The sequence below is a fragment of the Pelodiscus sinensis genome, chromosome 3, assembly GCF_052426305.1.
Source record: "Pelodiscus sinensis isolate ZL-2025 chromosome 3, ASM5242630v1, whole genome shotgun sequence".
NCBI classification, from domain to species: domain Eukaryota; kingdom Metazoa; phylum Chordata; order Testudines; family Trionychidae; genus Pelodiscus; species Pelodiscus sinensis.
In genome coordinates, this window is record NC_143054.1 from 153,666,018 (window position 1) to 153,692,256 (window position 26,239).

Consider the following 26,239-nt stretch of genomic DNA (forward strand, 5'->3'; position numbering starts at 1 on the left):
TGTCATGAGATTATTTTATAATGGAAATCGTTAGGCCACCTATGTATAAAGGCTGTTTAAAGAGTGGTTAAGAAAAAGTATCCTGAGGTTTTGATTGGCAGTTTTATGAAAGGCCAGATAAAGTTCAGAAATGGAACCCTACAACTCATTTCAAATCTAGAACCCTACAACTCATTTCATGCAGGGATCCTATTCAGAAGTGAGGTAAATTCCAGAAAAGTGGATATTTGGCAGAAACTTTCTCCAGCTTCAAAATATGTCCAACCTTAAAATAGTAAATAGGTCAAATCCTTTTAGCGGCTTATATGAAAACACCCATTTTTGCATTTCTCTCGTTTTCTCCACCGTGCCATTTCCAGGAAAGAAAAATAAAATAGCCTCAATTTGCTTGCCTGGTATCAAAGGAATATAAGTGAATTCTAGAAAGCCACTTCTTCAATGAGTCATAAATTCAACCTGGAATCCCCCACCTCCTCATCTTCTTGTATGAACACATGGAACAAACAAGTTGACTTGCATTCATTTTGTTGCTCTCGAGAGCCCCCATCTTTCTTTTGTATGATTTCTAAATAAACTAACTCTTTACTTACCTTATTGCAAAGTGACAAGTATACATACTACTGTAAGTATACAAACAACAGATTAATGTATATAACTTACACTTAAAAAATAAAATAACTTACATAAGTGTTTCTTAAAGGAGGTTGCAGGCACACTTTGAAAAAGTTGCTCACAGTCTGCTTCTGTTTGTTTACCCAAAGGCTCCCATTGGCTCAGGTGTACCCCTCCCATCCCAATACTATGTTGTCTTGTGCTTAATAAAGCTTGCAGTAAAGAACTATGTTGTAAATGAAAAAGGGATACAAACAAGACTTTTAAAGATATTAGGGTATGTCTACACAGCAAAGTTATTTCGAAATAACTTTACTTGCGTCTACACAGCCAAACCGCTATTTCAGAATTAATTCGAAATAGCAGAGTGCTTATTTCGAATTTGGTAAACCTCATTCCACAAGGAATAACGCCAAATTTGAAATAGCTATTTTGAAATAAGTGCTGTGTAGACACTTATTTCAAAATATGGGGCCTCCAGCCTTCCCAAGGTGCCCTGGTGGCCACTCCAGCCCCAACCAAGAACACTCCTCTCCCTCCCCCGCTCCCTTAAAGGCGCAGATTCTGGCCACAGTGCCTGTGCCAGCTCCAAGCCTGCCAGCCCAGAGACAGCAATCTCTGCCCTGATCCAGTGGCCCCAAAACATGAGCCAGCAAGCCACTGGCAGCCAGACCTCCACCTCTCCCCAGGAGCAGTCTGCCAGCTCCCAGGAGCCTGACAGGGCCCGGAGAAGACAGGCACCTTCCTGGTCCAGGGTGGAGATCATGGACTTTATTCAGGTTTGGAGGGGATGCTCCAAACATCCATGATCTTCGCACTAGATGGAGGAGTGCGGCTATCTATGGCAGGATAGCTGCCAGCCTGGCCACCAAATGCCACATGCGAACCCAGGAGCAGGTTTGCATGAAAATCAAGTTGGTCTGGCGAGACCCCCAACCCTGAGCTTCCCCTCCCCTTTCTTCCCCTTGCTTCCCCTTCCAGCTCCCTCCTCCCAGGTTTCTTCCTCCCCTCTCCCACCTTCTCTTCTCCCCTCTCCCACCTCCTTTCCTCAGTCTCACCAGAGTTTCATTCCCTCTTCTCCCCCCATTTTGTTAAATAAAGAGCATTTGTGTTCATGAAAATACATGTATTTACATGTATTTTATTTGACATCAGGAAGGGGGGTTAGGGAGGGGTAAGTGGAAGGATGTGAGGGAGGAATGAGGCACAAGCCCCCAGTGGAGCACACCAGGGAGGCTCTTAGTGCTCCTCAGGGTGGAAGGTTTCCCGCAGGGCCTCCTGGATACTGACAGCCCCCTGATGGACCTGCCGGATGGCAGCCTGCAAAAAGTGCAGCCAGGCTTGCAGCAACACGTCCACGAGAAGCACCAGAGTGCCCAGGGGCAGCTCTGGCTCTATGTGGCAGAGTGCTGTGGTGTCCAGAGTGAGGGCAACCAGAGCATGCAGAGACAAAATGCTTTGCTATCCCTCATTGAGCAAGAAGGGGAAGCTGAGGCCTCAGATAGCCTCAGGCAGCAGCCACACAAAGTAACTCCTGACCTGATGCCCTGCCAGACCTGGTTCCGGCCAGACTTAAATGCAATTAGGCGTCCACTCAGTATGGACGTGCTATTTTGAAATAGAAGTGTTATTTCGAAATAAGATATTTCGAATAAGATATTATGAAATAACGCTCAGACATATCCTTACAGAATAAAGGTTTTAATTCTATATGTTAGCGTGATGAAGCAGAGGTATGAGCTAGTAGATTCCAATGTGGACTCCATGTGAAAAAGAATAATCAAACACACACTAATTTTTGGTAATTTTTAAAGCAAATTATTAAACAATACAAAACATCTCTAAATATTTTTATATTACATATTTGATCAAATGGAGTATTTATACTAATCCTGTGAAAACATGACCACTCATGGAATTCATTTAAGGTTTTACAAAGTTCAGCATGTACATTTATTAAAATGATTAGAAGACAAAGTGTATAGATTTACTTAATATACATACCAAAAAGCACTTTATGCTTGTTTTTGATAAAAAAAATTAGAAAAGAAATAATAAATCAGTGGTAATCACCACTCTGTGTTCAAAGAGGTCTCCATTTTTAGTATATAGGCATCTTTTCTTCCATCTTCTCTATATACCACATGCACTATAAACCCTATTCTGCGTCACTGATTTTAAACTTAGCCTATAAAATCATTTTGCATACATTACAAATAACAATATATGCCCCAGTTTGAATATTGAGGTAGTAATTCAATCTCAAGGTTCTTTTGACAGGATTGTAGTTACCACTCTTAGAAGGCTTTGGCTAATATCCTACAAAGTGAATTTACAAACATCAGTTGTGCAGGAGACCATATTTATATTGTATAAAACTAGGAAGAGTACTAAATTCTTTTTGGTGCATTCAATAAGTTTCAGGAATCTGGTGCTAGTATGTGATCAATACTACATTTTTAAAAAAAGATAATAATTTATATGTTCCCATGTTCATAACCTGTGCCATACATATACTCTAACATCCCTTACCCCTTTTTAAATAAAACTTAATTTTCTCATATATTTATACAAGAGAGCAGCATATGGTAGGTTAAGGCAAGACACTTAGAGCTCTGTACAAGCCTAAAAGGAATTTTTATCTCCAAGTGACAAATTTCATGAAAATAAGTATGTGAATAAACATGCTTTGTATTTTCACAAGATAGTCTCTCAATGTAAAAAACCTAAACATTTTCCTAACAGTTTTTGGCTTTTAAAAAAGGAGACTTAACTTAAATGCCCAACTTCTCTAGGAACTATTTTTGACTAACATTTTAAAAACAGATTAATTTTAAGTTGGTGGTATTACTTTAAGCTGCATCTACATAGATGCAATTGTTATCGATATGCACAACAAATAGGCTTACCAGTTCTAATTTCTTAACTGCTAATTCAGTTTCTTTAAGTTAGTATACTATCTCAGAAAGATCATTTAAGCAACTTTACCAGAAGGCAAACTAAATAAGCAAATGTTTTGCTTGTTTCAGTCCATTGAAAATGTTTATAAAATAGAAAACAGCCCCCAATCTTAAACTGCTGTTCATCCTTACCTAAAGGATGATTAATAGCTCAGGATAAATTGTTTATAGGATCTTGGCACACAGACTTATGTTTTGTACCTTATGATCTCACTATACAATTAAAATGCAATAATCATTTTGAGGAAAAAAAGTCAAAGTAGTCACAATAGAAAAACAGAATGGGATGTCAGGAATGGCATGAGAGAACTTGGACAAACAAATTAACAAAAAGATTATCACTCTATATTCCCCAAATGCAAGAAGAGACATTGGAAACTTCAACAGCAATTCACAATGCAACAAGACAGAGAATAAAATGCTAACGGACAACAGCATGCAAGCTCTCAAGCCCTGTGTACTGAAGATGGATAATAAGGTAAAGAATATACATAAGGGTATTCAAGGGGCTGCTTCACACAATTGTTGGGGAAAGGCATCGGTTCTCTCAGCATAAGATAGAATGAGCCTTGACATAAAGGAATGAGCCTTGACATAAGGCAGTGCCTCCTAAACTTCTTTAATGCTATCATAACTGAAGCTTGGAGACTGTTCAGGTTATCACACAGTGAACATACAGATAGCCTGATTAATTTCTTCAAAATCCTCTTGTTCAGTGGGACTGAAATTATAAACATTTCCTGAACATGAACCTTCCTTCTAAATGAATATTTAAGCGGCAAGAAAGGAATCTTTACAGGGCATCAAAGCAAACTTAGAGTACAGTAATCCCAAAACAGTACTCATCCTCCAGCAATCTGTTATATGAATACATGCTAAGAGACTGCGGGAATAAATAATAGTAATATCACAAATTCATTCCATGAAAAAAAAAACATGCTATCAAAAGCATACATGAACAACATGCTCCTGTTTTACTTGAGGAGTCACTATTGAACTTGACAGGACAGAAACACAGACCAAAGCAGAAGGATAGATACAAGAGAGATACACAATGGCACATAAAAAAAAAAAAAAAAAAAAAAAAGATCCTCCAGGTGAACATATTTGAGAACTCAGATTTTATAAAGAAACTCACCGGTCATAAAAGACTAAATATATACCTAGCTTTCAGTGATGTGAACAATTTGCTAAACTGCGTGGCTGTGTCTACACTGGGCCACTTATTCCGGAAAATCAGCCGCTTTTCCGGAATAAGCTGCGAGCTGTCTACACTGGCCCTTGAATTTCCGGAAAAGCAACGATGCTCTACTGTACAAAATCAGCTGCTATTCCAGAAAAACTATTCTGCTCCTGCTCAGGCATAAGTCCTTATTCCAGAACACTGTTCCGGAAAAGGGCCAGTGTAGACAGCCCAGTTGTCTTTTCCGGAAAAAAGCCCCGATCGCGAAAATGGCGATCAGGGCTCTTTTCCGGAAAAGCGCGTCTACATTGGCCACAAATGCTTTTCCGGAAAAAAGGGCTTTTCCGGAAAAGCAGCCTGCCAATGTAGATGCTCCTTTTCCGGAAAAACTGAAAACGGAATAGTATTCCATTTTAAGCATTTCTGGAAATTCATGCCAGTGTAGACGCAGCCCGTTAGTATAGATAACGAAATAAGTGCAAGTTAACTAGAAAACCCAAGTCTGAGAGGCACTACTGAACATCAGAAATGGTAGTCAATTCCCTTGTTCAATCAACACTCAAGTACTTCATGTAGCTCCAGTAAACACTAATACTCATATAAACAATGTGAACAAATTAAGGTGAGATCAAGTCTATGGTAATAGTGTGGAAGGAAGATATTAAGTACTGGATCTCTCTAAAGATTTTAGGGAAGCCCATTTTTAATTACCAAACCATTCCTCACCCAGCCCAGGGACAGAACTCACTAGGGCCTGCCAATACAAATCCCGCATCTTAACCTCCCTAGTGTAAGTGGGGTCAAAATGTCCTACATCTCCCTAGTTGTGGTCACTTTACCAGTCTGGTAATTTTGATAAACTCCTAAAACATTTCTCTCTTTACGTTTAACTAGTCTGGTACCAGCAACGTTTCTAAGAGCTGTTGTTGTGCTTGGGCTGTGTCTGATTTGATTAGCTTTGTGAACAGCTTAACTCCCTACTAGAATAATCTGTTTTGTGAAAGTCAAGGCCATTTTGACTACATCTACACTGCACAGTTATTTCGGAATAAACTATTCTGGAATACTTATTCTGAAATATGCTATTTCAGAACAGCACATCTACACTGCAGGGAAGCCCCAAAATTAGTCCGAGGCAGGCTTCCCTAATGTAGACGTGCTATCTCAATTTAGAGCCCCAGGAGGAATAACTTAGCCCCTCACCAGGGCCATTCTATTTCAAAACAGCAGAAGTGGAGCGCTTACACATGCCTTATTTTGAAATAGTTATTTCGGAATACGCATTATTCTTCATAGAATGAGGTTTACAGAAGTCGGAATAAGCCGTCCATTATAACGGAACTGCTGTGTAGACGCTCGCATAGTTATTTCGGAATAGCAGCTGTTATTCCGAAATAACTTTGCTGTGTAGACACACCCTTTGAGACCTTATGGATATTTGTTTATTTAAAATATTTTTACCTCACCTCTCTATTTAAAATATTTTAAAATGTTATATATTTATATAAAAGAATAAAATACAAGGCCCCAAAGGGGAACATAAAACCTGCTAAGACACCACAGGAGGCGGGACACACACACACACACACACACACCCATCCACCCAATAAAAACACGGGTAAGAAGGGTGGCTTTAGCCTGGCACTGAAACAATGCCAGCAAAAGTGCCAGGCAAATGTCCCAAAGAAGAGGGAATTCCATAGCTTGGGAGCAAAGGCTGAGAAGGCCCTGCTCCAAGTAGACATCAGCCTTATCTCCGTAAGTGGAGGAGCATGGAGTAGAGCCTTCCCAACTGACCTCTGAAATGGCAGAAAAGAGTGAAAAATGCTTTTAAAAACATGGAGAAACTGATATTCAGATTCCTTTGGGTAATATGTGTAAGCGGACAAGGCACAGTTGACCACTTCGAGCTCCTCCAGCAAGGCAGAATAAAATAAAGAAGATATGAAATGCATCTGAATGTCCAGTTTGTTTCTCCCCATCTCCACCCCATTGAGGACAAACTGTATCTTGAGTTTCATCTTATCTTCCTTTGGAGGCATAAGAACAAAATGTGCGCCTAATACACTTTGAAAAAGAACATACAGCAGAATGGACAATACCTCAAGGATATTTTATCTATATTAAGCAATGAGTCTGAGCATTCACATGTTCTCTAAAAATCCTACGCATAGGAAGCAAGAATTATTCTCCTTCTAGAACAGCACCTTCTCAACTGATTTGCTGAGGTCTCTTCCAACCGTGTGAGTCTATGATTCATGGACCACCATGCAAGCTGTGTGACTGGATATTTGGTATCTTTTTCACTTTTTCCAAACCTGTCTAACAAAGAATGACAGGAATAAGCTGTCCTGCCCTGAAGAGGCTTGATTAAAACAAGATCTATACGGTAGTAGAGTATTGGAATCTCTGTGCTATGTTTAGATATGAACTTTGTGGTGTTTTAAATGACTCATTCATACTTTAACTTTTAAACAGGTGGTCTATATAGGACAAGATACCTTTCCTTCAAAATCAGAAGGAATAAAGGAACAGAGAACATTTTTCACATGGTGTGCATATTTGTGCATGAAACTCCTTTCTTACACACAAAAAAGAATGGATTAACAAAGTACATACTGAATTATTATCATGATGATACAATGGTGTTCAGTAAGTACTCTTATACAGAGGAATTAGAAAGAAATAGTTTTTAAAATAGTTTCAGAGACGTCCTACAAAGGCCACCCTCGCTATAAGTCCAAGGTACATTCCAAAACACTTGGACTTCTAGCGAAACAAAGGGGGAAATTTTTTCCCCACAGCTGACTTCCGTTTGTGCGTTTTTTGTTTTTTTTGCACAACTAAAGAGTGGGGTATGGGAGGACTTTTAATGCATCAGTTCCTACAACTGTCAATGACTTCAGTGCAGAATGGATATGTACCGGGGAACTTATAACCGGGATGCCCTGTATTTATGATAGTTAAACCACAAAAAATCTGAGGAAGTGAGCTGTAGCTCACGAAACCTTATGCTCTAATACCCTAATAAATGTAGCAAAATGCAGGACAATGTAGCACTTTAAAGACTAACAAGATGGTTTATTAGATGATGAGCTTTCGTGGGCCAGACCCACTTCCTCAAAATGTGTTAGTCTTTAAAGTGCCACTGGACTCGTATTTATAGTCCTGTATTTTCTGCTTTTAGTTTCTTTTTAAAGATTACTCCATAAAATACTGATTATACAAATCCTTTAGTTTCTTTCCACCTTGTTCATAGCATCTCTAGACCTGGAAAAACTTCACTCCATCTGTATGTTGTGCACCCTCACTCTATTTTCAAAACCCAACCTTCCACACTTGTCTTTGCACTGGTAATCCTACTCAGGTACTCTTCAAAAAACACACTAATACCTGGTAGATATTTAAAATAATCCAAAATGGCACAGCTCAATGACATTAATTTAATAACAGAAAAACAAAATATTCTCAGAACACAAATCTTCATCCTGTCCCTTCCTCATTGACTCCCCAATATGTGGCAGTGTCTTAGAAACATCTATGTCATCTACCATTCTGCAAAAGGTTCTGCAAACATTGCCCTTTGCCTCTATTTTGAATCCGGTGGGGGACTCTACATATAATTGAGGCATTACATTGTTATCTCCTTGGAGCAGGGATTTTGTCTCCTTAGATTTGTAAAACACTACACACATGTAGCTCTATATTTATTAGAAACACTAAAACTGATTTTGAAATTACAAAATGGTAGTATTAATCTAATTTGCTCTTGGGACACTTTATAAATACAAGTTATTTTACACACCTAGATGTTTTCATTTTATTAGTACACCTTTATATGAACAGAACTAAGCATTTTAAGGCTCAAGATATGCAGAATAGCATTTTACTTCCATACCATCAAAAAATATATATTTTTTTTAAAATGCAGCCCTGAACATATTGACACTATTTTTAGATGAAGACCTGTAATTAATGTCTGCTCTTTGTCTAAGAAAACATCTGTGTAATTAGTCAAATTAATTAATTCTAATTCATCCACACAAATGATTTTTTTAGCTCTGAAATCAATCATTTCAACACCCAAGATGCTATCAACTAAACAAATTTTCCAATAAGTGATACAGTAGATCAAGTTCAAATTATGAATGTGTCACTTTTCTTCCCAGTTGTGTCTGAAGTGTTTTCCAACATTCCCCTGTTGTGTCAACATTTTGACATTTATACTGTAAACAAAACATGATCAGGTATTCTGAAAGCTACCCAGTTTATAGCTAGTTGTAATTACAAAAAATGCCAAGCTTTTCATCCACAGTCCTTGTAAAATAGACCACCTCACACACATACTCGCTTTTCTAACTGGGAGCTTTCATCATTAGCGTTAAGTGGCTGAAAATGAAAGAACTGTTTTGATTGTAGGATTTAAAAATTTAAAATTATCTTTTCTACAATTGTTTAATATTTATACAGAAGTGCCAATCTCACACCACGCACATTTTTAAATGTCAACATATTGAAGGTTTCACGAGGAAAATGCGCAAAAGAACAAACCTAGAATTTCATACTATAAGCATTAGATCAGCTATTACAACATAATTCAGAATTTCTTAAAAGCACCAGCATTTTCTTCAAAATGTATTTTTCCCATCTGAGCTCATATGCAATATTTTCAAAACATTAAAAAGTAGAGGACCATATTTTTGGGAGGTCAGCTCAAGAGAAAACATGATTTTCTATAGCATTACTGCTGTTACTATAGTACAAAGACAACAAAATTAAGTTGCTGCTATCTCAGTGTATATGATTACAGCTGCATCCTAATTCAAAGGCGGCATTTCTGTTTATATTAAAATCCTTTGACTAAAATCTAGATATTTGCTCATTTGCTATAATTGTTTCATTTTTCCCATTTAAATCAGGGAAAAGGTCTAGGGGGATCATATAAAACTCGTAAGTGCTTGTTTTATGAATCTGGCCCTTAGTCAAGAAGTTACATTCAAAAGTCTTTTAATCACCTTCTGGCCAGAATTTACTGGATTGTATGTAAGTTCAAGTTCAAGGGTATTAAAATGTGTAAAGGAGACTTTGAAGAAATGGCTGGGTTATAGATTTTAACTTCTTAACTAGAAAACTGACTCGAAATAGATTTTCTAATTTACAATGAATCAAAAGAAAAAACATTAGACCATAGCAAAAGTGGCACAAATGTATCAAAAAGCAAATGAATAAACATTTGAGAAGATTTATTATTAGAAATTGTAATAAATTTTGGAAAGATGAATTGATTTTAGTTAAAAGGTATAACTGACAATTTATTGGGCGGGAAGATGCATTATTTTCCAATTGTTATCCACCCACAGTAAAACTGATTTGTGTCCTATTGTATTTTATGGAAAAGGAGAGAGCAACTTTCAGTGATTTAGATTAAATGTATTAATCATAACCAAGCACTGTGAACTATATATCTACTATTAAAGAAGATTTTTGACATTTAATTCTGTAGCAATATTTTGGCTCTGTACCACTCTTCCTAAATCCAATTCCTGCTACAGTTGGCAGATTTCTCCCTTTTAATTTTATGAGGCTTAAAGTAGCATTTAACCACCCATGCGGTAAATAATGCAGGATTAGAAATATTTAGTGTTTTGTTTCCCTTTCAAGAGTAGTAATCCATCAAACCCAAACATATTTTCTTAAATTTCTGTTTTGTATTTTATTTGGTGTTAAATATTACTAAAATAAAAATATAATAGTGTTAATATTAATTCCCCTAATCCATTTCCCCCTAAAATCTCTGCAATGAAAATTAATGGAAAAATATGAATATATAAGCCAAAACATTTTTAATACAGGTTAAGAAAAATGTCAGATAGTAATTAGCTTAAATGCCACTGAGAAAAGTATAGTAAAAGTATAGTAAAAGGCTCACATTCTTTAGCACTTGAACACAGTATCATAAGGAAGCAAACTCTATGATTATATTGTCAGATTCTTAAAAGTAAGATACACAAACTCCAACAAAAAAACTGGAATGTGACTAAAATAAATAAGTTCAGTGTAATACTTATATGGTTTTCTGACTTTGGGGGAAAATTCAGTTTTTGTTGCAGTCTAGTTTTTTTTCCTGTTTCTCAGATTTGTATTTTTGCTATAGAAAAATCTACTTTATGATACCCTCCTTTAACAATTTCATAAATTTATTCTATATACTGTAAATTGTCGTTAATGTTTCACAATTACACAAATGCTTATTGTTTGTTACAAAAGTTAAAGCAATGCAGTAGACGTAACCCTCCCCTCTGCATCTTCTGATTTAATATTTTTAAACCTGCCAGTAACTATAAAGTAACACATAAAATGACTAGGCCTGAAAGATGAGAGAAAAAAATTATTTTCTTTATGAACTGCACAGAACTCTAATCTGACCTTGCTTCTTTCTTTTTCTGCATTGTCAGTCTATTTCCCCTGTTTATGAAGGTCTGTCACACAGTAACACAAGAGAATAAAACATTCATTAAAATAATAGAATATGACTGTAAAAAATACAAACTTAACAATATTCCCAAGTATTCTGAAGGCAAGCCGTAATATCTGACATTTTTAACTCACTTGTACTAAAATTCCTAGATTTCATATTAGTAGCATCTCAAACATTTCATAATAGATTGGGACATAAAACAGATTGGACATCTCTTATCCAGCACCTTCAGGACCTGACCAGTCCTGAACAAGGGAATTTGCCAGATGAGAGAAAGTTCTCTGCCAAAGCCCCCAGCGACTGAGTCTGACAGCTGGGATGACGGAGGCAGGGGGACTACCCTCAGCCCCTGCTGGTCTGCCTGCTGAACTCCAGCAGCATGCTGGCTCTGGCCCTGGCCCGGCTGCCAGAGGCTGCTGAGTCCCAGCCCCATAGCAATCTTTGGGCCTGGCCCCGCTTTTGTGGGTTGTCTGGGGCTCCAGCCCCATGCTGCCGTTAGTTATTTGGGGCTACCTCAGCCCCCTGGCAGCCCGCAGGCTCCCTCCCTAACCCCACGTTTCCATGGGCTATTGCTGGCCCGATTCTGTGCTGCTAGGGATTGCTGCCAGACTCAGTCCTTCCCACTGCTTCAGCCCAGCCCCTCCTGGATTGTCTTCTTGCCACTAGGCTACCAGGGTTCTCTGATCAAGGAACGTCTGTGGTCCTGCTGGACAACAGATGTTGCTGGACCGGAGGATTCCAGTTATGGGATGTGAAACACGTATTTGATGACATTTTCTATGCATGCCAGTTTCATAATCTAGTGTTATTATATATCCCATCAATAAATAGTACGAAAGCTTTAAAGGTTATATAGAAATAAGCAACCTATATGGACAGTATTTCATCAAAAACTATTCACTTGGAATACTATTAAAAAAAAGTTGCCATAATGATTACTCAGTAGCAGACAGTAAAATAGAAAATGAACAGATAAATACATATTCCTTAATTCTGAAAATTGAAAAATTTAAATTACCTTTCTTTTTAAAATAATTTGCAGAGCTCCTATGTCAGTGTTACGCAAGAATGAAAATGACCGTAACTAAGCTAATCTGATAATTGTATATGGTGGTTATAAAGCCAACAAAAACATTCAAACAGGAATTAGACAGTTAATATATACCAAAAAAAAAAATGTTCAGAAGTCACTCAAGGAACTCAAATTGACAGGGACCAAGTAGAACAGTTTTTTTGTATGGCAATGGAATGGCAATCCTTTGACTGCATCAATGATTTGTCTTTAGTCATCCATAGTTAACTCAGTAACATTCATATGGTATCCACATAGAAAACAATGATTATTATGTTTTCAAATGGTAATGATATTTCAAATGGAAAAGCTGATGTGTAACACTAACTTATAAATTCCATCCGACAAGGATTTTCTACCTTCCAGTGACAAACCTTCCAGTCTAGGATTATTATAGTTCATTAAGAGTCTTCCATGTAATTATCTTTCCACTGCACGGCTGCTTATTTATCATAATTTTCTTTAAAAAAACCAATAACTACATCAGTCTACATAATTCTTTATTGTAACTTGATCTTTACTACAGGCTAAATATAGAACATATTAATATAAAGTAATATCCACTTTTGAAACTCCTTTCTGAAAATCTCAAGTGGTTGTAACATACATCAACTAAATCTAAAAGCTAGTGAAGGAAGAAAGGGCCTTACTGAATACAAGTAAATATCATTCAGCACATATCAACCCTTCACAAAATATGAAAAAGTTGTAAAAAGAATTTTCAGTGTCAGAATGGTTACCAAAGCTAAAACTTGGGCATGATAGAAAGGTTAACACTCCATATTACGAGGGCTCGCTGAACCGCGGCGAGCCCCGCTCGCCAGCCGCACTGTCCGGCGATCTGCGCCTGCGCAGATCGTTCTGCGCATGCGCTGATCACCCAAACCCGGCTCTTCCGGGTTACAATCTACTCGCCACGGGCGAATAGATTGTATAATTTGTCGAGCCCTTCATATTACCACTACAAGTGGTTAGAACATCAACTTTACCTCTTATCTGGAAGTTGTCACCTTTTGCAATATCTCTAATGACATATTGTTACACTAGGTCAGTGCTGACTCAGAGGGAAAAGTAATGAATCATCTATCTTTCTGCATTATTGTATGTTCTTTGGAGGTCACGCACCCTAGTACTCAACCTGACTGAAGCAGCTTAGCCTATCGGATATCCAAGACCACCAAATAAAGTGGTACAGCAGGTGGCATTGACAAGAGTGAGAAAATCCCAAGTGCCAATCAAGAATTGACAAAGACCCCTTTTGTTGTTTTAGGAAAGTCACCACCTCTTCCTTGTTTCTGCATCTGTAAAAAAGTTAATCTAGCACCTAACCTATCTAATACAGGTGTTAATGATTAGATATTTGTAAAAAGTGCTCTGAACATAACTCCTGGAAGAATGATGAGTCAAAAGATTCTGTAAATTTTATTTGTCAAAACAACACAATATTGTCATGCTAACTTTAACTACTCTGGTATTTTATTTCAAAGCGTATGTCTAACAATACAGACAACAAAAAAAGAACAAGAATATATGTATGTACACACACACACACACACACTTTTTTTTTTTTAAACAAACGGTCCTTACTAGGCACAATATTATAGAAGTTATATGTCTGTCTATTTGTCTGTCCTCTTCACTGGGGGAAATGCACTCTTCCCCTGGATTTGCCGACTGTAGCTATAGTGGTTATCGACAGGCGTTTCTCACCTGGCCCCAAGCTACTGAGGTTAGAGTGGGCTAGGGCTGTCCCCTCTCCCCAGAACATCCTGAACCTCTCATCTCCAGTCACATCCCTGAGCAATGATTGAAATAAAGAAATACAAAAATTGAGTTAAGGATCTGAGCTACGTTGGGTAAATCTTTTAGCAAGGAAATATTTTCCACATCTCTCAGAATCAGCACAAAAGATTAGTGGAATTTGGGATAACAGAAGAGCTGAGTGAAAGGGAAAGAGCAAAGAAATGACTGTGGAAGGCTGTTGGATGTAGGTGAGAGAAGGATGGAGCAGGTTTTGCGGGGGTGGGGAGAGAGAGATTTTTAGGAAGTTTGGGAGCCTGTCTGAGCCCCTAGCTGACTCCTATTTAGTCAGGCACATCTGCCTCAGTTCCCATGTTTCGCCGTATCCTACCCCTCCAGGCCCTCTCCCAGTGTTCCTTCTAAGATGTGGAGCAGCACAGCTTCACAGGTGATTAATCAGCCATGCCCAGGCAGAAGCTCAGGGCTCTGTGCAAGGAGCTGACTGACTGGGAGGGGCTGACAGCACTACAGCAGCTTAGAGGGAAGACTGCTCCCTTCCCATATGGCCCCCCAGACTCCACCCATTCACTTCCTGGCTCAATGCTTCCACCTGGAGCGAGGTACCAAAGATGTAACTGCAGTGCCACTCCAGCGCAAGGTATATTCAAGCCAGAGGAGGGCAGGATCTTCAGAAGACATGAATTCAGCACATGCACAGTAGTACAAAATTCTTCAAGGAGTAGAACATGAAAATCAGATCTACAAACTTGAAAGTGCAAAACTGATACACTTGCAAGTTTCTGAAGGTTCAGTTAAGGATGTTCAATGAATCTCTCTCCCTCAGTATATTATTTAATGTTCTTTAAATCTGATAACTAAGGTCACACGCCTGCCACCGTCCTACTTCTCCAAAAATCAAGAAAATACTGAAGAGCACCTATATTATTTTCATGATACATCTTGCATTAGAAAAGGTGAAAGACCACAGGATTTCAACCATGGCCCCCTTTGCCCATTCCATGATACAGTGCTAGATTAACTCAGATAAACACAAACTATTTTCTGAGTCCCTAGATAAGTCTTCCAATGATGAATTGTTAAAGTTATTGCTCAAGGTTTAGTTTCATTCATCAATCTCAGAACTAACTTTTGCATAATATTTTTAGCATGTTTCTATTGCATACATATTAAAACCATTTTATAATAAAAAATACACACTATTATATATACACCAAAATAAAAAAACAAACTGTTGTTGCTTTGAATCACAAACCAAATTATGAAAAATTCTAATTCCCAGTTTAGATATGATGGCAACACATCTAAAACTCCTTGATATAAAGGGCTGCTGAAAGACATGGTGTCTATGTAATCAAATGAAGGGACAAAAGTATCAATAGCTCAGCTGCCAGTACAGGTCTAGAAAACAAAAAGAAAAATGAAAGACAATACTGTAATACAGCCCTTGGAGTTTTACACAGTATGGAAGGCAATTGTATTACCAGGCCCTGTCTAGATTAAGATTAGGGTGCTCCATGGCAAAGAGGAGGGTGCTCCAGCCTGGCCGGGCCAGCTGCGCTGAGAGGGGTGCCCAATTGGAGCAGACTCTGCCAGCAGTGGGGGGAGTGGGAGCACTCCAGCTCAGTTAGCTTGTGATGCCACGTTGCAGGCAAGGGACTGCTTCAGCCCACACGGGCAGGAGCAGCTCCCCCCAATCCCAGGTAAGCAGTTAACTGGTTAAAACAATGTTTAACCGTTTAACTGATTAAACAGAATTTTACATTCCCTCTCCATAAAACCAGTGGGGAGTGGAAAATTGGCAAATTATGGCCAACGGCCCTCCCTTCACTATGAAGTATCTATCGCATGGCAAAACAACTTCACATCAGCAATTGTAAGGATAATTGTAAAGCATGCATTCCCCCAGAAAAACCCATGGTAAGCCCCAAATATTAACTTAAGAACATCTTTGCTCACAGGAAACCTGGAAACACCAATGATAAGTGGATATCCATCTAACTAAAATCATGCCAGACCACCGAGGTTGCCAGACCAGAGAGTGCAGCTTAGAGAGGTTCAACTTGAAGTAGAGAAAGAGAAAGTGATTCTTCTTTATGGTAAATTTCAGGAATTGGGCAATAATCTTGTTTGACTGTATTTTCAAATTTGGAAGTAACTAGTCTTCTCTTCACTGAGGTCAGGGGACTGACTTGATGACCCCTCAAGGTCCCTTCCAGTTCTAGTGTTCTACGATTATGTAAGTAGTTAAAAAAAAAAACCCTGAAGCTATTCCACAAGGGCAAAAGAAAGGTCAAACATGAAGTGTACCCTGGTTTAGAAGTAAACTATAGAGTAATTGTAAAAGATCATCGGTATGGTCAGTTTAAAGATGAATTAAAAATGGAAAACTATTCAGCTTGACAGTTCATAGAACTTGTCACCATGATTAATTTTTTTAAGATATGTTTTCAAAAATGTAACAAGCCCATCTGAAATTTCTGAGCCTAATCCTAGAGGAAATCACCTTGCTGAAAAAGTTATGTCCAGGGCTTAAATACATCCAGTGCTACTTAGCTGCACCACATAGTGGTGGAAAGGGGCAGATCTTGGGAGGACAGGTATGGACACTTCCCTCAGGCCAAAAGACTCCCCATATGGATTGTGAAAATATTCTAGTTGTAGTGGCACACAGACCATGTGTTTGAAAACACCAGGTTAGATGGACTGACTCAGAAGCAGTAATATTTTGTGGAAACCAGAGCAGAAATAGAGTAAAGAAGATGAGATCAATGCATCTAATCGCCCCTAGGGTGTCATGTTATAAGTCAGTAGTTAAACTAACACTACTCAGCTTTATGATTTTTTTACTGTATTTTAAACAAATCAAAAAAGATGTGTGCCTCTCCAAAGCAAAGCTGGAGGTTCCCTCTCTGAGCACAAATCATTCAGAGGCTTCCGCTAGGAAAAGGAAAAGGGATAGATAGATAGACAGATATATAGATTTTTTTTTGAGAAACCTGTGTCCTTATTAGACTATATTTTAAGGAGAAAAAGCAAGGAAAACAGATGGAAATTAAAGCATAAGTACTCTTCAGTAAACACCTTTCAAATTAGCTTTCCTCCTTTATTGTATTTCCCAAACAATAAAAACAAGGCAAGATCAAATAAGAAATAACAATGTCACAGCTATATTTAAAGGGCTTAAATAGCAAAGGACACAATCCCACTTGTCACCCCACAAAAAAAAGCAGCAACACAGCAGCAATTCCAAGTGAGCTCAGGGCCTGAAATAGGCTTATCTTAGTATTAGGTCAAGAACCAGGAAGCAGACATTAGGGCTAAGGTGGATGCATTGGAGAGGGTCCAGCGGAGGGCAACCAAATGATTAGGGGGCTGGAGCACATGACCTACGGGGAAAGGCTGAGGGAGTAGGGTCTGTTTAGTCTGCAGAAGCGAAGAGTGAGGGGGGGGATTTGATAGCCTTCAACTTCCTGAAGGGAGGTTCCAACGAGGATGGAGAAAGGCTGTTCTCAGTAGTGACAGATGGCAGAACAAGGAGCAATGGTCTCAAGTTGTGGTGGGAGAGGTCCAGGTTGGATATTAGGAAAAACTACAGCTGCTCCCCGAGTTATGACCACCTCCACTTACGACCAAAGCAGTAGTAAATGTGGGTCCAAGTTACGAATGGTGATCCGTGCCTATGAACAGCGCAGTCACCATGTAACTCTATGGGATCCGAGTTACGAACACTTCGAGTTACGGACCAACTGTTGGTCCGTAACTTGTTCGTAACTCGGGGAGCGGCTGTATTTCACTAGGAGAGTGCTGAAGCACTGGAATGGGCTATCTAGGGAAGTAGTGGAGTCTCCATCCCTAGAGGTGTTTAAGTCTCGGTTTGATAAAGCCCTGGCTGGGTTGATTTAATTGGGATTGGCCCTGCCTTGGGCAGGGAGTTGGACTTAATAAAGTCGGTCTTTTCCAGCTCTATGGTTCTATGGAAAATATGGCAGAGCAAAGAGGAAGAGAGGCTTTATTAAGTCAACTCTTTTTACAACTGACTATTGCTGGCGTTTCCTAGGTGCCATGCCAGAAAGAAAGCAGAATTAGCAAGAGGCACAATCAATACTTCGAGAACTCAAACCTCATCACTAGGACGCCACTTTTCAGGGAATAAGCTATATCAAGAGCCAAGTGGAGTGTGGCAATCGCAAGGGCAAAGAACAGGAGCATCAATATTTTAAAGTATTTTAACATTCATACTCAGTTTATTGAAAAACTTGCACACAAAATGATGATGTTAACACAAGTATAAAGAGTAAAAAGATTTGAAAAACTTTCCTCAGCCCCAGAGTAAGAACTGTCGATTTCTAGTAATTTTAGTTCATAGTTCTTGTATTTTCTTTCATCAACTAAACCTTTTCTGACACACCAGTAATTGAAACTAAAAATCAAACATCTGGAATTGACTGATCAAAATTACCCACTTTGATCCATGAAGGAAAACAGGATCCACCTATTAGTATGATTGCAAAAATATGTAACTGAATAAAGAGAAGCAGAATTTGAATTCACATTTCTAACAAATGTGACACTGTACTAAATACTGATATTGCTTTGATAACTTGATGAGGTTCCAAGAGATAGTACTATATGAGCTGATACACACAGCATAACCAGCATAGTAACCTGAAAAACTGTAGCATTAAAGAATTGATATTGATTTGGATAATGATGTAAAGAGTGCTTATACCATTTGCAGATGACACCAAGATGGGAGGGGTTGAAAACACTTTGGAGTACAGAATCAGAATTCAAAAAGACCTTCACAAATTAGAGAATTTGTCCAGAAATCAACAAGATGAAATTCAATAGAGGCATGTAAAAGGGGGAAAAAAATCAAATAAGCAAACTACAAAAAGGGGAGTAACTGGCTAGCACTGAAGACAATCATCTGGAGACTGGAGTGAATCACTAACTGAAAATAAGTCAACAATGTGATGCAGTTGCCAAAAAAAGGGACTAACGACATTCTAGGGTGCATTAACACATTGTAAGACAGAGGAAATCATTGCCTAGCTCAACTTTGTGTTGTTCAGGCTTCAGCTGGAGTATTATATCCAATTCTAAATACCATACTTTAGGAAAGATGTGAATTAGTTGGAGAGAGTCCAGAAAATGGCATCAAAAAGGGTTTAGATAACATTAATTAAGAGGACAAAAACAAAAAAAAACCAAAACCACTGGGACTATTTAGTCTTGAGAAAAGAAAACTACCAGTGAAAAATCTTCAAATATGTTGACAGAGGATGGTGATCAATTATTCCCCATGTCCACTGAAGGTAGGACAAGTAGCAATGAGCTTAATTTGCAGCAAAAGAGACTTAGATTGTATCTGAGGGAAAAAAATTCTAACAGTCAGGGTAGATAATTCTGGAATAGGCTTCCCAGGGAGGGTGCAGAATCTCCATCACTGAATGTTGTAAAGAACAGCTGGACAAACACTTGTTAGGTTGGACAAATAGTTGGTAGGTCCAATATCAGAGTAGGTGGCTAGATTTGATAACCACTCAATGTTCCTTACATTTCTATGATTATATAGTACTATCACTCAGCATCAACATATTTGAATTTCCTATAGTAAGAATTCTGTACATTGATATAATGGTCACATAAAAAAATGTGGTCAGAGTAAGATAAATCTTAGTATGCCAACTATTACTGAATTCAGTGGATTTTATGCAGTATACCCACTAAAAAGAATCTATTATCAAATGCTGATTTGTAGCATGATACACAAAAATTAGGCTTATGCCATTTTTACAGCTTTGGAATTAAAACATTCTTAGTACAAACACGAAGCACTTGTAAGTAAAAAGTTCACAAATAGAAAAATTGCAGATATTTATAATTTAAAAAAAGAACTACTGGGGTATGTTAAAAATGTTGAGGCTGCAAAGTATTCATAACATGAAATGCGAATTGAAGGTAACCTTCCAACCTTGTCTCTACCTGATTATGTATTAAAATGTAGTAATTTAAAATTCCATGAGCATAAACTATTTTTCCATACAACCCATGCCTTATTCAGTGTGCAGGTCAGACAATTCAGAGCAAATAGCAGCAGTTCAATATTTATATATATTCTCACTGTTCAATATATATCTATCTATACCAGGATGCTCCATCAAACCTGCATGCTGAAATCAGGGATTTTCATGCCATATGCCTTGCTGATACAGAATACCAAAAACTAGATTTTGGTATAACTGAATGAATCAGACATAAGAGTTAGATAGTTTAAAAAGTGATTTAGTTCACAAAAGCAGTATACTAATCACAGAGAAAAACAAAAGACTATGTTTAAAATTTGTTCAAGTGTAAAAACAGGCTCATTAAAATGTATGTTTGAATATTTTTCTGGCAGACAATCTAGTGCCAAGTTGGGACTTATGTAAGTTAAGGACTGATAATACCCAACTGATAAATACACACAATATCCCAACCCAGAGTCTCAGTCCCTATATCTTATAATAAAAAGAAAAACTGAAGAAGGTATTTTATCAAACAAAAAGGTGCTTCTCCCCTCTCCCCCTCCCCACAAAAAAACAAAAAAACTGAACACACAATAGGCATATATGACATTACACAGCTAGTGATCTTACATTCAAAATGATTTCTGTTTCCTTAATAGTGAAAGATCATGTAACAAATTATTACCATAACTAAAACCACTGCCCTTCCACAGCAGCTCAGATATATTTTCAGGATTTCTTTAATTACTGTGGTCTTGATTCTGCCACTGTATTTCTTCAGGTAGACTTGTGCACCTCTGCAGAGCCCCACTATCTTAGGCTCTGTAACGATACAAGGGTTTATCTGCCCACAACTAAATGCAGGGCTGTAACTGAGGAGCTCAAGATGTATGTCTCTGACTAAATAGAATCCCTGTAAAGCAGTGGTTCCCAACCTGTGGTCCGCGAACCACGGTACTGTAGGGGGCCCATGTGTAGCCTCTCACAGCCAGCACGTCCTTCAACCGGCATTACTTCCCATGGCTCAGGAAGCAGCTCAGCTGAGAGGCTCTGTGCCGGCAGCCAGTATGTCCCTCAGCTTGCACTGCTTCCCCAGTGGGCCGAGGGATGCCACTCGGGAAGCAGAGTGGGCCGAGGGATGTGTAGGCTGCAGGCACAGCTATATTGTAAAAAGTTAATAGATTGAAAAGGGGTCTGTATCCTTGAAAAGGTTGGGAACCACTGCTATGAAGTGTACACTGGCATACCTCACTATGGAATGTCCATTTTTTCCTTGTCTTCTTTTCAAAGTCTGTATCACTGCTCTTGAGCAGACATCACAGACGCATCTCCCTTAAAAATGCAAGAATTAGTTCACCATCACAATTCTGTTCAATGGGTTGAGTCAGCCGTATTCTTCTTTGCTCAGGATATTTATCTTTCAAAAGGCATTCTAGTTCTTCAATGTGACAATCTAACATCAGTAAATTACTTCTTGTTCAGTGTTATCAGATGTCACAGGTATTAAATGATTTTTTTTTCTTATTGTCACTGGGCTGGGGTATTTAAAAGATTGTCTTTGAAAAATCACTCATTGATAACAAACAAGCTTTTGTAGTCTGACATGAAGAACCAAAATTTCCAAGTTGGATGTGATGAGTATAGCTGCAAAAATAACTGAAGACTCAGGATGCATGCAGATCAGGAAATTGTTCATGCTAACAGCTAGCTTAACATTTTTCCATTGGTTGGTTGGTTGATAGATAGGTTTTTTTCCTTTCTAATGTAGGGCTTTGCCTGTTTTTTTACCCTCCTTTGAAAGTGTTGCTCTGGGAAACTTGTCTCTGGTATCACATAGTTAATAAACTTGGTACATAATGTTCTATCTACAGATAATTCAGTTATCTTCCTTTAGTGGATTGTATACATGTTGTTCTACAAAAAATTACTCTATTATTAATATGCATGAGGTTTTCTTGAAAAGGGGATAGATGCTTATGACAATCCAGAACTTGTACCAGAAAGCAACATACTGCATATGTGTATATATAACAATATATTTCCATCAACTGAAATGTAATCACCTTTTTACTATTTAGAGGGGAAAGGCAGTTTTTAGGATGGTTAAGCTATGTATCATCAATACCATGAAGCTACCCTATCAGTTGTAATAGCGCCTATAAAATACCAGAGCAAGACTGCAATAAGACTAGAAAATGGGCTACAAATCCCAGATATGCTCAAGTAAGCAGTGAACCAAAAATAAAAATAGGTAGATCTGAAACCAAGAACTAGATAGCATTCATCTAATTCATGATCACTAAAGGTTGAGTTCATAGGTCAAGGTTTTAAAGTGTCATATTCAGCTCTGAATGGCAGTTATTGGACAAAGATTTCAATTACAATATTTCTCCTTTTCTAAAAGGTTTACATTTCTAGTACCCATACTGCTTTTCTGTGCTCTGCATATGTAATACCTTTTGAGGTTTCCATCATCACATTATTCAAATTCAACAAATTAACAGAATTCTCTTATAAAGACGTTAGAACGTTGAGACTGAAGGCCTTGGAATTTCTCATTCTAGAAAATGGTTACTACCAGTGTGAACCCTTGACTTATAATATTGAAATAAGCTTTCTTCCTCTTTTTCACCTCTCAACTCCCATTCTGATAAGAAAGAATTTCCACTCATTTTGGAGTTATTTATAAAAACAATTTTAAAAGCTGTCCCTCCTCCTCTTTCTCACTCTCCCAGTCCAAAAAGTGATTTCAAACCCATACAGTTTGAAAAACAAACAAAACAAAACAAAAACAGGGAGCAAGAGAAGCAGTGATAAATGACCTTTGTTGCTGTTCCTAAAACTGAGGGGATGTTTAACAACATTAGTGCTTAGAGGTGCTGGAGATTCTGTAATATGCATATACAAGTACTAGATCACTAAACACATTTTAACATGTGGCCTTAAAAAAATAAAGATAGAAAGTTAAGGATGAAAGATGAGAGATCTTAAGAGAAAACACATTAATCCTACGGTGACCGACACTCTTAGTATCAGGAGCATTTGAGTAACTTAACAGATTTGATGCTCCTTTACAAAGACAAGAAAAAAATTCATAATTTCTCTCTATAATGTGATATGCTTTAGATAAATATCCCTTTCTTTATATACACCTGCTACATACTGAAAAGCGTATTTTTCTTTGACTTTTTCCCCTACAGTTAATATAAAGCATGAAGGAACAATCTTCTAATTAACAGTTTGTTTAGGCCATTGCATTACATTATAGCACAGGAAGGAGAAGAATTAAAAACAAACAAAAGTGTTAGAAAACCTGGTTTATAGTAGTCTTACCATTCCAGTTTGTACACTGTAAAAAGAATGAATCATTTCAACTATATACAAACATTAGGATATCAATGAAAGAGAAATATGAACTTGTTTTTGTGGATTTTGTTTTGTTATAGTAATGACAAACAGTTCAAACTGGTTTTTAATTAATAACAACAACAATAAACATGCCTACCAATGCAGCTGGGTTTCCTGAAACCTTTTTCATGTTTCTTGCTGGCATTCCATGAAGATGACTAAATCTACTCTGGAAACCTACAAGTAAGCATCAGAGCTCAGTTTAAAAAAAAAAAAAAAAAAAAAAAGTATTTTATACTACAATCACATTCCTAAAGTTACACTAGGAGATGGGAATCAAAAGAAACACAAAACATTTTCTTTGATAAGGAATATTTTAATTTGTTGATAGTTTTAATACCTGAACCATTTTGTTTTATTTCTAAAACTATTGGATTGTTTTATGAAAGCTACTGAATTACAAATTTTGGGCCTCATTCTGCAAACTCTGACCCACAAAGAGGATACATATGTGCTGCATCAAAGGGTGCAGAGTTGCAGTTTGTGTAGAGATACCTGTGCTACCTTTATTTTAATTAACTTGCTAAAAACGGGCGGGGGGAGGGAGGAAGGAAGAGAGAAATGGAAGAGAGACAGTCAGGGACAGGTGGCTTTGTGGCACTCACATGGAACCCAGACTGAGCCAAGCCCTCACTGCTTTATTTAGCAACCTAGATAGATCAGGTGCAAACTACAAACTATAGTTTAAACCCAGCTGTAGTGTAGCTGCTCCAAAAAACCCACTGAAGTTACTGCAAACAATGGGACCTGTGGTGGGAGTACAGCTTTGCAGGACAGGGGCCTAAGAAAAAAAGGATAAATTTTGCACTCCCAAACTTCATAATCATTTGGCAATTTTATCGCTCATTTCCATTCTTAGTACTGCTCTTAAAAAATGTAAGAACTCTGAAGCTCAAGACCAATTCCCACATACTTCATATACCAGATTAAGGCCACAGACATCTTTCCATTGAACCCATGCTATTATTCCACCTTTAAGTGTTACTGACCTCTCCTCCCTGAATGGGACATAAGAGGGAAAGCACCAGTTAAGATACTTTCAAAGACTGGATCCGGCAATTCTTTCTCCAATTCCGTTGAGTCCTCCTGTTCCCACCAGTGGCCGACTCCAGTGATTCCACATGCACCGCCAGATTCATTTTCATGAAACCAGTCACTCTGCTCATCGTCACCTGTGTAAATATAATAACCCCCCCCAACAATACAGGTTTATTATCTGCAGAAACCACACATGTAATCACATTGTCTTTTGCTTTATAGTTGTAGGTAGCAACTCTACATTAATAGCATGACAAGTACTGCCATCAATAAAGAATACATAAAATGTAATGTTTTAGAACCAATTTAGAACCGCGAAAACCAATAATAAACTGGTTAATCCTTTGGCAATAACTGCAGGGAAATCCATTTAAATTACTGCACTTTTCCCATTAACAAAAAACAAGCCTTAATCTCCTGCTGGGAATTAAAAGGTATAAAACGGTGTAACCAGTTCTTTGCAGCTGATAATGGTATATAATTAGCTTAATTTCATGATTTGTATGGCATGTAAAATGGGGAACAATCATGAACAGATGTGACTAAATAAAACTAATCTGATTAAGTTCATTAAGAAATAAGTTTTGAAAAAGTTGATTTTAAATTAGAAGTGACAGTACCATGAAATATACTGAGAAATGAACTATATTGCTTTATGAAGTTGGTTATTTTTAAGAAAAATATTTTATGGAAGTTTTCAGTATGTATTACGGGGACAATGGCAAAAAATAAAACCTCAAGAAAAATTTACCATTAAGTAACATTGATGGCTGCTCTTAAATAGCCTGATATAGAAATAACCCTCCACGCACAAACATTTAATTCAAGGTAAATTGCTAAACGGGGGGAGGAGGGGAGCGGGAGAGGGCACAACATGTAGAGGTTTAAAAAAAAAAAAAAGTACAGAGCACTGTATTTTAAATAAAAGTTTGAGATCATTATGCCTTCCTTGAGGTCCTGCGCTGCTAATTTCCCTCTTTTACTTCCCTCCAGTAGGAAATCTGTTACCCTCAACAGTATCCTCTTAAGATTTCACTAAGGATGTTACGTTTCGGGTAACTGACAAATCAAATAGTCAATGCATTTTTGCATCAACTATTTAATTAATCGATAGGGCTGCCTCTATCCTAAGGTTGTTGCTACACTAACAAGGCAGAAGCGCTGAAGCCTGGGGTCAGTTAGGGACTCTCCTGCTGACCCCAGGCTCTGTGCAGCGCAGCTTCTTTGAAATGCTGCCGCAGCGTTTCAAAGCGGCAGCGCTGCATGGAGCCCGGGGTCAGCTGGAGAGTCCCCAGTTGATCCCGGGCTCTCCGTGGCATTCAAAGCAGCAGCGCCACACAGAGCAGCTGACCCCAGGCTCCATGTGACACTGTCACTTTCAAGTACCCCTCTTTTCTCCCCCCCTCTTGCAGATAGATTTGGGGGAGACTAAGGCCATGTTTATACCGAGATAAGGTCTAATTTATTAAGGTTGATTTAAGGTGCTTTTGCCTGTTTAGTGCACTTCAGAGTGGAAGTGCCCTAACTGACAGAGGCAGCGGGAGGAGGGGGGAGGGAGGGGAGAAGGGGAAAAGCAACTAGTCAACTGCTCCTTCACATCCCTAGATTTCACTAACCATCCTCCTTAAACCCAAGTGTTTTAAAAGTATGCTACCTAGATTGATAGCACAGCAGTACATTACCCGTCTTTAAATTACTCAAATTTGTTCATAACTA

The 26,239-nt window shown here is 38.1% G+C and overlaps 1 protein-coding gene across 2 annotated transcripts in view; it reads right to left on the reverse strand.

Annotated features, from left to right (window-relative positions):
• GPATCH2 (G-patch domain containing 2) overlaps positions 1–26,239 on the reverse strand; it is a 182,469-nt gene that overhangs the window by 128,706 nt on the left and 27,524 nt on the right. For both annotated transcript variants that reach the window (XM_006137344.5, XM_075925203.2), the window contains exons 4-5: positions 24,475–24,657; positions 23,583–23,662 (exon numbers count right to left, since the gene is read on the reverse strand). In XM_006137344.5, the coding sequence (XP_006137406.2) occupies positions 23,583–23,662; positions 24,475–24,657 (263 nt within the window). The remainder of the gene's footprint in view (positions 1–23,582; positions 23,663–24,474; positions 24,658–26,239) is intronic.